The sequence below is a fragment of the Microcaecilia unicolor genome, chromosome 11 (genome assembly GCF_901765095.1).
Source record: "Microcaecilia unicolor chromosome 11, aMicUni1.1, whole genome shotgun sequence".
Lineage (NCBI taxonomy): Eukaryota > Metazoa > Chordata > Amphibia > Gymnophiona > Siphonopidae > Microcaecilia > Microcaecilia unicolor.
The window spans coordinates 50,639,030-50,652,091 of record NC_044041.1 but is presented as its reverse complement, the minus strand read 5'-3'; the positions used below and the strand labels follow the sequence as shown (position 1 = coordinate 50,652,091).

General features: G+C 47.7%; 1 protein-coding gene across 3 annotated transcripts in view; it reads right to left on the bottom strand.

The window, feature by feature from the left end:
- PUS1 (pseudouridine synthase 1) overlaps positions 1 to 13,062 on the bottom strand; it is a 54,408-nt gene that overhangs the window by 12,850 nt on the left and 28,496 nt on the right. For all 3 annotated transcript variants that reach the window (XM_030217528.1, XM_030217527.1, XM_030217529.1), the window contains one exon: positions 6,856 to 7,553. In XM_030217528.1, coding sequence (XP_030073388.1) covers positions 6,856 to 7,553 — 698 coding nt within the window. The remainder of the gene's footprint in view (positions 1 to 6,855; positions 7,554 to 13,062) is intronic.

Sequence of the window (13,062 nt, the reverse complement as noted above, 5' to 3'; positions counted from 1 at the left end):
ATTCATGGCCTCCTTGGCTAGAGGGGCGCTCTTGGTACCTCCCTGGCGGTTGACATAGGCCACAGCCGTGGCATTGTCCGACAGGACCCGTACTGGCTTCAACGCCAGTACCGGGAGGAACTCCAAAAGCGCCAACCGAATGGCTCTGAGTTCCAGGAGGTTGATAGACCACTTTGCCTCTGCAGGAGACCAGAGCCCCTGCGCTGTCCTTCCCAAGCAGTGGGCTCCCCAGCCCGTCAAAGAGGCGTCCGTCGTGACGACAATCCACTCCGGGGTCACAAGAGGCATCCCTGCAGACAACTTGTCTGTCTGCATCCACCAGCTCAGCGCCTTGCGCACTGCTGGGTCCAAGGGAAGGCGCACAGCATAATCCTCCGACACCGGAGTCCAGCGCTGCAGCAGAGAGTGTTGTAGTGGTCTCATATGAGCCCTGGCCCAGGGCACTACTTCCATCGTGGCCGTCATAGAGCCCAACAGCTGCACATAGTCCCAAGCCCAGAGCGGAGAGGCTACTAGGAACTGGTCCACCTGAGCCTGAAGTTTGACAATCCGATTGTCCGGCAGGAACACTCTGCCAACTTGGGTGTCGAATCGAACTCCCAGATACTCCAGGGACTGAGTCAGGGCGCAGCTGGCTTTTCTCCCAGTTGATGATCCACCCCAGGGAGCTCAAAAGAGCAATCACCCGGTCCACAGCTTTGCCACACTCTGCATAAGAGGGGGCTCGGATCAACCAGTCGTCCAGACAAGGATGGACTTGTACTCCTTCCTTTCGAAGGAAGGCCGCGATGACCACCATTACTTTGGAGAAGGTCCGCGGAGCAGTAGCCAACCCGAACGGGAGGGCTCTGAACTGGAAGTGTCGGCCCAGGACTGCAAAACGCAGAAAGCGTTGATAAGGAGGCCAGATGGGAATATGCAAGTACGCTTCCTTGATGTCCAAGGATGCCAGGAACTCCCCTGCCTTCACTGCCGCTATAACAGAGCGGAGAGTCTCCATGCGAAAGTGCCGAACTTTCAAGGCCCGATTGACCCCTTTGAGGTCGAGGATAGGCCGTACAGAACCTCCTTTCTTTGGTACCACAAAGTAAATGGAGTAACGTCCCTTGCCAAGCTGATTTTCTGGCACCGGAACGACCGCACCCAGGCGGATCAGATTGTTCAAGGTCTGCTGCACTGCCACAGCTTTGACCGGAGACTTGCAGGGAGAGAGTACAAACCCGTCTCTTAAGGGTCGGCAGAACTCTAGCTTGTAGCCGTCTCTGATTACTTCCAGCACCCAAGCGTCTGAAGTTACCCTGGTCCACTCGCCCAGAAATGAGGACAGGAGTCCTCCAATTTGCACTGGGCCATGGACCAGGACCCCATCATTGGGTACGAGACCCTGGGGGAGGACCGGAGGGCGCACCTCCGGGACGGCGGTCTCTGCGAAAGGAATGCTGCTTGGGGGAGAAGTTCCTCTTGAAGGAAGAGGGGGCAGAGGAGCCCGACTTGCCCGGGCGGTACTGACGGGCTTCCTGAAACCGTCCTCTGGAGATACCGGGGCGAGCACTTGCCCGAGCCCTGACCTCTGGTAACCTCTTGCCCTTAGACGTGCCGAGATAGGTCACAATTTTGTCCAGCTCGACCCCAAAGAGCAGCTTGCCTTTAAAAGGCAACTTAGCCAGGCGGGACTTAGAGGCGTGGTCCGCAGACCAATGTTTCAGCCAAAGCCACCGCCGCGCAGAGACTGTCTGAGCCATACCTTTAGCCGAGGCTCTCAAGACATCATACAGCAAGTCTGCCAAATAAGCCAAGCCCGATTCCAGGGCCGGCCAATCAGCCCTCAAGGAAGGATCCGAGGGGGAAGCCCGCTGCACAATCGTCAGGCACGCCCTGGCCACATAGGAGCCGCAAACTGAGGCCTGCAAACTTAAGGCAGCCGCCTCGAAGGACGACCTTAAGGCCGCCTCCAATCTTCTGTCTTGGGCGTCCTTTAGGGCCGTGCCACCTTCCACCGGCAACGCCATTTTCTTAGTCACCGCAGTGATTAAATAATCCACTGTAGGCCAAAGAAAGGCCTCACGTTCACTTTCAGGCAAAGGATAGAGGCGGGACATAGCCCTAGCCACTTTGAGGCTCGCTTCCGGGACATCCCATTGAGCCGAAATTAAGGTGTGCATGGCATCATGCACGTGGAAGGTTCTAGGCGGGCGCTTCGTCCCCAGCATAATGGCGGAGCCAACAGGGGCTGAGGGAGAGACATCCTCTGGAGAGGAAATCTTCAAAATGCTCATGGCCTGCATTAACAGGTTGGGCAAATCCTCTGAGCGAAAGATCCGCGCTGCAGAGGGGTCATCCGCTCCATCCGAGCGGGAATCCGTCTCCTCCAAGGAATCCCCAAAGGACCGTTGGGAGAACTCAGATACGCTGCCCTCATCTACATCAGAGGAGACAGAGCCCTCTAAGCCCTGGGAATCCACCCGAGGGCGTTTACTTCCGGGGGCCTCAACCCCTTTATCGGACAAGGGAGAAGGGGCAGCGTTTTGCATAATGAAGGCCTGATACAGCAGCAAAATAAACTCGGGGGAGAAACCCCCCAGACTGTGCACTTCAGCAGCCTGGGCCACAGCCCTAGACGCACCCTCAACCGGCGCTCGCAAGAGCGGGGGAGAAACATGCTGCGCATCCAATATGGCGTCCGGCGCGACACTCTGCGAAGGAGCCGCGCGGGAAGAACGGCGCTTAACTTTAGCCGCTTTTTTGCCGTCGCCCAAATCAAGGGCGGCCATGGCATGAACGTCTCCCAGCTCAAGGGCGGCCCAAGAAGAAGCCGTCCGAGCAGAGTGGCCGGCCAAGATGGCGGAGGCGAGCAGCAGGGGATGGGCGTTTATGGCGGGAAAAACCGCCGCACCGGAGGAAGACCCGGGACACTGACCGGCCTCCGAACTGACACCCAACAAGGGCGAATCAGACTTTAATACCCCCGCATCCCCGCTAGGAGCGCACACGCGGTCCGGGGAGCGATTCTTCACGCCCTCGCCCTCCGACACCATAGGCCACGTGGAGATCAATCGGGGAACCCCCTGCCCGCTATAAAAAAGGTAAAAATTACCTGCTTCTCGCTCCGAGCTGTAACGTCCTGGTGTCCCAGTGAGTAGCTGCAATAAACGTTTAAATAAACGTCGAAATAAACGCCTTTAAGGACGTCCAAAATTTTTTTTTTTTTTTTTTTTTTAACGGAGCCAGCGGGAGGGGGGAGAAAAGGAGGGACCTGGCGCCACCAGGTTTGCACTTGCTCAAGAAGAGCCCTCAACCCCAGGCACTCAACAAAACCTAAAAATTAGGCTTGGAGGCCTAGCCGGAGCTGCTGCTGTGTGTGACCACCACCTGCTGAGATAGAGAACATACTGAGGAGTTTCCGGCAGCACATGACCACATATAGGGAGGCAAAAGGATTGCTCTCTATCTCCACCTGCTGGTAGATGGACACAACCCACCACCAGTCTATGGATTGATCAGCATGATGATATGGAATGGGCAAATTAAGATACTACATGGGCTGTGTGTCAGCAGTATGCCTACCTCAGGGGTCACAACTTTATTGAGATGTGAAAAACGTATGGAGAATAACTGTAATTTTCGTAAATCATGAGACAGCAACAATAACGTAGCTTGTATGTCCAAAAGGACTAACAACTGGCACCAAAAAACTCCTTCTGTTTTAAAACAGTCAAGCAGTGCATGAACAAAAAAATAAGATGGAGATAAGATATATGTTAATGTGCGACTACCATCACTCCGTAATCCCCTATTTCCTCCCTCTGTACTCACCCTCTCATCCCTCACTTACCCACCATTGCTTCTCATCCGCTCATCAGCGCCAGCCCCATCCCTGTCTTGCCTTCCTTCTCTTGCCTCCAGACCATTCTTCTCGTACCCTGTACTCCATCGTTTTAACCATATTTCTGCTCTCACTCAACCCCTTCAAAGACCAATCCCCTTCCTCTCATATCCCTACCTAGTACTCACATCCCTTTTCAATGCCTCTCATTCTCTTTTCACTCTTCCAGGCCATTCACACTATGTCTCAACATTTTCCCACATTTCTACCCCTCTCTCTTAGCCCCCATTTCACACCCTCACTCATCAATATACCTCCACTTGTATCTACCAATTGCCAAAGTATTCTCTCCTCAAAATTCCCACTCCATCTTTCCCATAGAAAATAACCTGCTCTGCTCCCCAAAACTCTCCCACTCAGTCATCAAGTCCCAGTCATCTTCTGCTGTGTTCTCCTTCTCTCCCCTACCCCTTAGTGCCATCCATCTTCTACTCTGTTTTCCTTCCCCCCAAGTCCTAACCATCTTCTACTCCGTTCCCCTTCGCCCCCCCCCCCCCAAATCTCATCCATCTTCATCTTTTTTCTAGGATCTCTGGACAGGCCCTCCCCCTATGTTCAGCTTCTCCCTTTCTCTTCTCTTTGTTCTGCATTCCTCACACCAGGGCCAGCATCTCTCCCCTGTCCCCTCCCTATAGTACAGCATCTCTCTCTCTCTTCCTCTATAGGCCCAACTTCTTTCCCCATCCCTCCTCCTCTCAGTCTCTTGCTCTTTTCCTCTTTTCCCTCTAACAACCCTCCTCCATCCTAGCATCTCTCTCTCTCCCCCCTTCCTCTTCTGAATATCTTCTCTCTCCCCCCGTGAGGTCTATCTTCTCTCCCTCTCTCCCCCCGTGAGTTCAGCATCTTTCACCACCTTTCTTCTTTACCTACTCATTTGAGCTCTCTTTCTATCCCACCCCCCGCAATTCGACCCTCTCCCTACCCCACAGGTGTATCATGAATCTCTCTATTTCCCTTGGACTTCTCCCCTTCCCATGCAGCCCAGTATCTTTCCCTTCCCTCCAACTGCTCACAGTCTGGCATCTTCCTCTTCTCACCCTGCCCCCCCACCCCCCAGGCGCTGCAGACTTCCAATCTTCCTGCTGTGTCGCAGATCAAGACAGCCTCATCGCTTGCCAGCCCTGGAAGCTTTCCCTCTGCACTGTCCCGCCTACACAGGAACAGGAAGTTATGCAGAGGGAAGATTTCCGGGGCTGGCAGGAGGTGAGGTTGCCTTGATATGTGTCCCTGGAATACATTAATATGTCATCTGCAAATGCTGCAACTTTAAAAGTTCAGTTCCCCACGCTAACTTTTTTTATCTCCATATTTGCACACATTTCACAAATTAGGGGATCCAATGTCAGGCTAAATAGCATTGGGGGAGAGGGAAGAGGACAGCCCTGCCTCGCCTCATACCCTGGCGTTTCGGGATGGGTGCAGAAAGCATTTCATTCTAATACATCTTTGCTGGTGGGGATGCCGAAGCCCCGTCAGTTGAAGAAATCCACTGCCAAAGTGGTCCCCTTCCTCCTTGTGTTGCCTCAGGAGCAAGGGGTTCAAGCAGGATGCCTCCAGTCACCAATGCCGGCACTCCCCATGACCTGAGCATACTTGTGGAGTGCAAACATTGGTGGCTGGAGGCACCCTGCTGACTTCCTCGCTCCTGAGGCAGTACAAGGAGGAAGGGGTGACTTAGGTATGTTCTATAACTGTATATAAAAAAATCCTAACAAACCTGATCAAAGGTCTTTTCCACATCAAAACTAGCTAGCAGTGACTCCCTGCGAAGCCAGGATTGTCCACATATTTTTAACTATAGATCTGTCCCACACAAATCCCACTTGAACTTCATGAATCTATTGGACACAATTTTCGCTAATAACATGGTCTCAAAGTTCAGCAAAGCTATAGGTCTGTATGACTCTGAGGATTGAGGGTCCTTTCCTGATTTAAGTAGTACTACTATTCATGCAGGACCAATATGGTTGCCAACTTTTTCACATGGAAAAACTTGACACCTGCCTGGCTCCATGCCCCTCCCTCATCCCTCCTTTGACCCGCCCCAAGTCCCTTGCCTTACACCCTTTTCCTGCCCTGCCCCTCTATGCCATCTGTCCACACTAGGGTTACCATCTCAGAATAAAAAGATGATACGTGTATGTACATTCTATGATTATTATCACAAACCTTCTCTGATGTTTATGACAAACTAAAGTATACTTGATGCCCCCTTAGTAAGGCCACCACATACTCCCTCCACTGGAAAACACTATGCCCAAACTTGTGCAAAAACACACTCAAACTCCCAGGACTCAACAAGCAACAATCTTACAATGAAAAGACAGAACTGTAATATTACACCAGGCCCTAAATCACAATACACCACCTGGTGAGAAAACAGAACAAACAGACTCTACAGATTTCTACACAAACTACAGCACCTTGGCCACCCATGCAACACATAGACAGACTCTCAATAAATATGAAACAAGGGTCCAAAGATATGTAGGTAATAAACTGAACTGGAAACCTCAAGGAGACAGACTCGTCATATACAGCAATACCAAAGACACAGAAACTGAGAAGCAAAAAAAAAAAAAAAAAAGGCTGACACTTTCAAATTAATAATACTATAGCAGGTCATGTTTATCCACTCTTACCCTAGCTAAGGTAATTTTCAAGCACCTTTGTGACCTCATTTGCAACTTTCTTTAGATTAGTCCCTCATTTTCTTACTCATGTTACTCTATCTTATCTACACATTCCATCTGTGCTTACACCCTATGCTGTCTATTAAAATGTCTTACTGTGTATTGTGTTGACATTGTAATGTAGCATATTATGCCACACTTGGTATTGTTGCTTTAATATATTTACTGTTGTAGTTCTCTATAGATTATGTTTTGAGTTGTTCTTGCTGTACACTGCATTGAATGAATTCTCTCAAAAAGGCAGTAAATAAATAACATTTATGTTTTACTGTGCATTACCTTTGAATTGCCTTCATCCAGCTGGACCCCTGAAGCGGTGACATCAAAATCATGGATGGGAAGGGTGTTCAGCCAGTTTAGCATGGACTTCTCTTCCAACTCAGTTTTAATAATAGTTGGGTAGATATACTGTTCTTTGAAGCCAGCAATCTTCTGCTCCTCCCCAGTCCACTCCAGTGCCTCATGCAGTCCATCGCTGCCAAAACGTCTATTGTACTTCTCAAAGTGGACGCGCTCCAGGACCAGGCCAAGCCCTGGAACTTTTGGGATATGCACCTTCTCCTCCCCCCAGCTGCGTTCCATGATGGAGTCTGGAGCATAGCCCTTCAGCACTGCAATCACCAGACCAATCATTTTCCGGATCTGGTGCATCATGAAGCTCTGACCTTTCACCTTTATCTCAGCAAACTCCAGGCCTTCTCTTACGAAGGGCTCCTCACAGTGTATTTCCATGATGTAGCGTTTGGCACTGGGGTCTCGTGGGCCCTTCTGAGAAGTGAAGCTGTGGAAGTTGTGAGTTCCCTTATAGCAGGCGAGGAGACTGTTGACTCTCTGCAAGGTTTCCCGACTAAGTCTGTACCTTTCAACCTGGATGTCACAATCTTTGTGGGCAAAGGCAAAGGTAGGCAGCATATACAAGTAGGTACGCGCATCACATTTACTCTTGGAGTTGAACCCACTGGTAACTCTCTTTAAACCTTAGAAGAGTAAGGCAGTCTTAATTTACTGAGATTATTTCCAATTACAAGCAATTACAAGCAACCCTTTACACTATTTTATGCTGTTCTTCACTACAGAAGCTGATAGTATTTTAGTTTGGGGTGAGGGGCTCGTTGCCTTTCTCAAGCATGCACGTTCAGCTGAACCCCTTCTTCCTCATAACTATTACAAACCAGAGACAAAATGGTATCATGCCCAAATGTATGTTTAGTCCACAAATCTGTGTACACAATTTATAGAATAAGGTTAGTTCCATGTGCAACTTTATTAAATAATTAGTGTTAATTAGTGCATATTGGCACCAATTAGCAACTGCATGCCCAGTTGCCCTTAACTGTTATTCTAGACATTGCGTATGCAAATTCCATCGTGCACAACTTCTAGGGGGCATTGGATATGGGAGGTGCATGGATGGGTCAGGGATGCACCTAGGAGTTAAGCACATAGGTTATAGTATAATAGGAATTATGTGCCTATAGGCGTGAGCACGTTCACCAGCCTTTAACATGGCATAAGTGTTCGCACCTAATGTTGGGTGCAAAACTGCAGACTTAAGCTAGCATTCTATAAACAGGCAATTCTGCACGCAACTGATGCTATAGAATTCACACTTAGCATGCATCATCCTGGCACCTAAATTTTGGCACTTTTTCTTGATCCTAACCCTGCGTGAGAGTCTTTGGTAGAGAAATTTTGGTAGAGCTAATTTTATTTCCTTTAGGCCCTCCAGACCGGTCCAGGGTTATGCTCACCTGCCAGCAGATGGAGACTGAGAACACACTTTTCAGATCTGTAGATAAATCCTGTGCCTTTCCACTCCTAACCAGTATGTATTTGACAAAGCAAAGCAGATGCCCCTGCAACCAAAACTCAGAACTATACTCCCCCTAGAAATCCGGGTGCCACATATCTGTGGATCATCTTTGAAGTAGCTGCTGATATTATGGTTTGTCTCTTCCTTTTTTTTTTTGTTTGTAAACCAAAACCAAGCACACACTCAAAAGCAACTGGAGACCGTAACACACAAGCAATAAAAACCTGGAACTGAATATGTACACACACATCATCACTGCAGAATCAAAGAACACCTCTCCGCTACTGTGCAAGAACCCGAGAAAATTGAATGACTCATCTACACGACATGGGACAGTCTGGACCAGTCTGGAGAGCCTAAAGGAAAGAAAATCAGCAGGTAAGACCTAATTTCGCCTTCCTTGTCAGCCCTCCAGACCGGTCCAGCACTGACACATAGGAAGTGCCAAAGCAGTAAGGACTAAGGGCGGGTACATCAGGAAGAAAACACCTTTGCGCCAAACACCACGTCCTGTCACACCCGGACATCAATCTGATAATGGGACACAAAAGAATGCGAATATGCCTCAGTAAGGTCCAAGGCCGTAGAAACTTCCCAGGCTGGACTGCTACAATGACTGACCAAAAAGTTTCCATACGAAACTTTAAAGGCTCTCTTGACATGCTTCAGATCCAGGATTGGCCGAAAGGAACTGTCTTTCTTAAGTACCACAAAATAAATGAAATAAGTGTTGGTCCTGCGCTCCTGACAAGGAACAGGAGTAACCAACCACAGCCACAACAGGTGCTGCAGCATGGCCCTGACAGCAGCGATCTTTTCTTGCTTCTGGCAAGGAAACTCCAAAAACAGCTCTGAAGGAGGATGCTCGAACTCCAAGGTGTAACCGTCCTGCATAACTTTGAGGACCCAACAATGTGTGGTGAACTGGGCCCACCTCTGATGGAAAAACCACAGCCGCAAACCCACGGCTACCTGACGTGAGCCCAAGACACCTTCACTAAGAAGAACGGGGCTGTCCCATGTCAAAAGAGCTGGAGTCTCGACCTCCACAGTGATCCCCACGAAAGGACTTCACCCTCTTGAAATAGCAACCATGCTGTGAGCCACCTGACTTGCCAGGCCAATACCACTGCTCATCTTGGAGGCGACCACGGGCTGAAGGTCACTGTCCCTGAACTCGGGCGGGGTCCTCGGACAAACGAGGAATCTTAGCATCCCTTAAGCTCTTGACAAGCTTATTGAGCTCTTCACCAAAGAGCAAGGAGCCCTTGATGGGTACAGAGCTTTGCACTGGATGCCACATCTGCAGCCCAACCACAGAGCCACAGTGCTCTCCTGTCCACAACCACCAAGGCCATATTCTTGGTCTAAACTTGCAGCAAGTCATAAAGAGCCTCAGCCAAGAATGAGGAACCCATCTCCAACTTGGCTACTTCCTGTTCGACCAAATCTTTATCCCCAACAGGGTTGTCCAGAACCCAATCCGACCAGTGAAAATGAGTCCTAGCCATGAGACCACTACTACTACTACTACTACTTGACATTTCTAAAGCGCTACTAGGGTTACGCAGCGCTGTACAATTTAACATAGAAGGACAGTCCCTGCTCAAAGGAGCTTACAATCTAAAGGACCACCACACACCACAGCCTGCAAGGTCAAAGCAGACAAGTCAAAGCTCTTTTTAAAGAGGGAATCCATCTCACGATACTGCGGGTCCTTAAAAACCACGCCACCATCCATGGGAATTGCAGTCTTCTTGATGGCCCCCATGAACAAGGCATCCCAAAGGGCGGCCGCAAGGAATCTCTGTCCGAAGCTGGAATTGGGTACAGTATGGACGTCACCTACACAACCCTGCAAGATGTCTTGGAAGATGCCTATTCTGCAAGAACCATATCCCGGAGGTCCTGGTTCATAGGGAATATTTTAGGTGGCTGCCAAACCCCCTTAACCAAGGGGTCCATCTTCCTAGAAGCATTGACACTGGAGGATCATCATAAGTACATAAGTATTGCTATACTGGGACAAACCAAAGTTCCATCAAGCCCAGCATCCTGTTTCCAACAGTGGCCAATCGAGGTCACAAGTACCTGTCATGATCCAAAACAGTACATTTATTTATTTATTACATTTGTATCCCACATTATCCCACCTCTTTGCAGGCTCAATGTGGCTTACAATATATCGTGGATAGTGGAAATGAAAGGAGAGTTGACATTTAGTGTTACAGAAGTGTTTTGGGTTGCATGGTAATAGAAAACATGATAATGATATAATGTATGGCGTTCTTAACATTGCTTGCTAGATATATGTGGGGATTTCACATGTTTTGGTCTTTGTGGTATGTCTTGTCGAAAAGATGGGTCTTCAGCAGTTTGCGGAAGGTGGTCAGTTCATAGGTCGCTTTTAGGTTACGTGGCAATGCGTTCCATCTTATACAGTTTATCCTAGAAATAAGCAGTGGATTTCCCCCAAGTCCATTTTAATAAGGTTATGGACTTTTCTTTTAGGAAGCTAGTCAAACCTTTTTTAAACCCTGCTAAGCTAACTGCTTTTACTACATTCTCTGGCAATGAATTCCAGAGTTTAATTGCACGTTGAGTGAAGAAATATTTTCTCTTATTTGTTTTAAATTTACTACTTTGTAGCTTCATTGCATGCCCCCTAGTCCACTCTGCTCATTATTTTATAGACCTCTATCATATCTCCCTCCCCGCTGTCTTTTCTCCAAGCAGAAGAACCTTGCTTTAGCCTTTCCTCACAGGGAAATTGTCCCATCCCCTTTATCATTTTCATTGCCCTCCTCTGTACTTTTTATAATTCCACTATATCTTTTTTTGAGAAGCGGTGACCAGAATTGAACACAATATTCGAGATGCAGTTGCACCATGGAGCTAAACAAAAGCATTATAACATCCTCATTTTTGTTTTCCATTACTAATAATACCTAACATTCTATTTGCTTTCTTAGCCGCCCCCCCCCCCCCCCCCCTAACAGTGAGCAGAGGGTTTCAACATATCATCAACGATGACGTCTAAATCCCTTTCCTGGTCGGTGACTCCTAATGTGGAACCTTGCATTACGTAGCAATAATTTGGGTTCCTCTTTCTCATATGAATCACTTTGCACTTGCTCACATTAAACATCATCTGTCATTTAGATGCCCAGTATCCCAGTCTCGTAAGGTCCTCTTCACTATCTACCCTTCTCCATTGAGAATACTGACCCTTTAACCCTACTGTCTGTTTTCTATCTTTTAATCAGTTTTTAATCCACAATAGAACACTACCTCCTATCCCATGACTCTGCAATGTCCTCTGGAGTCTTTCATGAGGTACTTTGTCAAATACCTTTTGAAAATCCAGATACACAATATTGACTGGCTCACCTTTATCCATGTTTGTTCACCCCTTCAAAGAAATGTAATAGATTGGCGAGGCAAGGATTTCCCTTCACTAAATCCATGCTTGCTATGTCTCATTTATCCATTTTTCTGAATATGCTCTGTAATTTTGTTCTTTATAATAGTCTCTACCATTTTGCCCGGCACCGATGTAAGGTTCATCAGTCTATAATTTTCTGGATCACCTCTGGAACCTTTCTTTAAAAATCGGCGTTACATTGACCACCCTCCAATCTTCTGGTATGATGCTTGATTTTAAAGATAAATTACATATTGCTAACAATAGTTCTGTAGATTTCAACCTCTTCTTCCACCTCAGTCTCACTGATTTTCTTCCTTCGAAGTCCACTCCCTCTGTCTATTCACTCCTCTGCCTCTCCGAGTAGCAGTCATTTATCGACCTCCCTGATAAGTTCCTTTCTTCCTTTCTCATTGACTTAACTCCTGGCTTTCCTTCTTTCTTGAACCTTTATCTTCTTCCCTCATTCTTGGGGATTTTAACATTCATGCTAATGATCCCTACGATTCTTATGCTTCTCAGTTTCTCGCATTAACATCCTCTTTCAATCTTCAACTGTGTTCCACTACCCGTACTCACCAGAATTGCCAATGTCTTGATCTTATTTTCTTCTCCAACTGCTCACTCTCCAGTTTCTGCGCCTGAGCTCTTCCCTTCTCTATCATCTGATATCTTTCACACTTAAACACTTTCCCCCCAAAGTCCTGTCCAATCCCAACCAATGCCCACCTATATGTTACAACTTTGCCTTACCCTTCACTACCAATTATAATGTTCTATTACGTATTGTGTTGACATTGCTAGTATACCATGCCATACTTTGTATTGTTTTCGAATATTTTTACTGCTGTAATTGCCTATTTCTCATGTTTGATCTATTCTTACTGTACTCCTTCAAAAGGCAGTAAATAAATCCTAATAAATAAATAATTTAGGAATATTCAGGCCACCATTTCTGTAGCACTATGAGACTCCTCTACTCTGTCCGCCAGTGTTTCAAATCTCTTCTCAATCACTATTTTAGCAAAGTCAATAAGGCTGTCTCTTCCTATAATACTATTCTCTCCTCTGGATACTCTTGCTCCTCCCATTCCCCGTTCTGTAAGGCGTACTAAACCCCAGCCTTGGCTGACCTCTAGAATCCGCTACCTACGTTTCTGTGCCCGATCTACCGAATGCCTTTGGCAAAAATCCCGTGCCCATGCTGACTTCATAAATTTCAAATTCTTGCTGACCTCCTTCCAGTCTG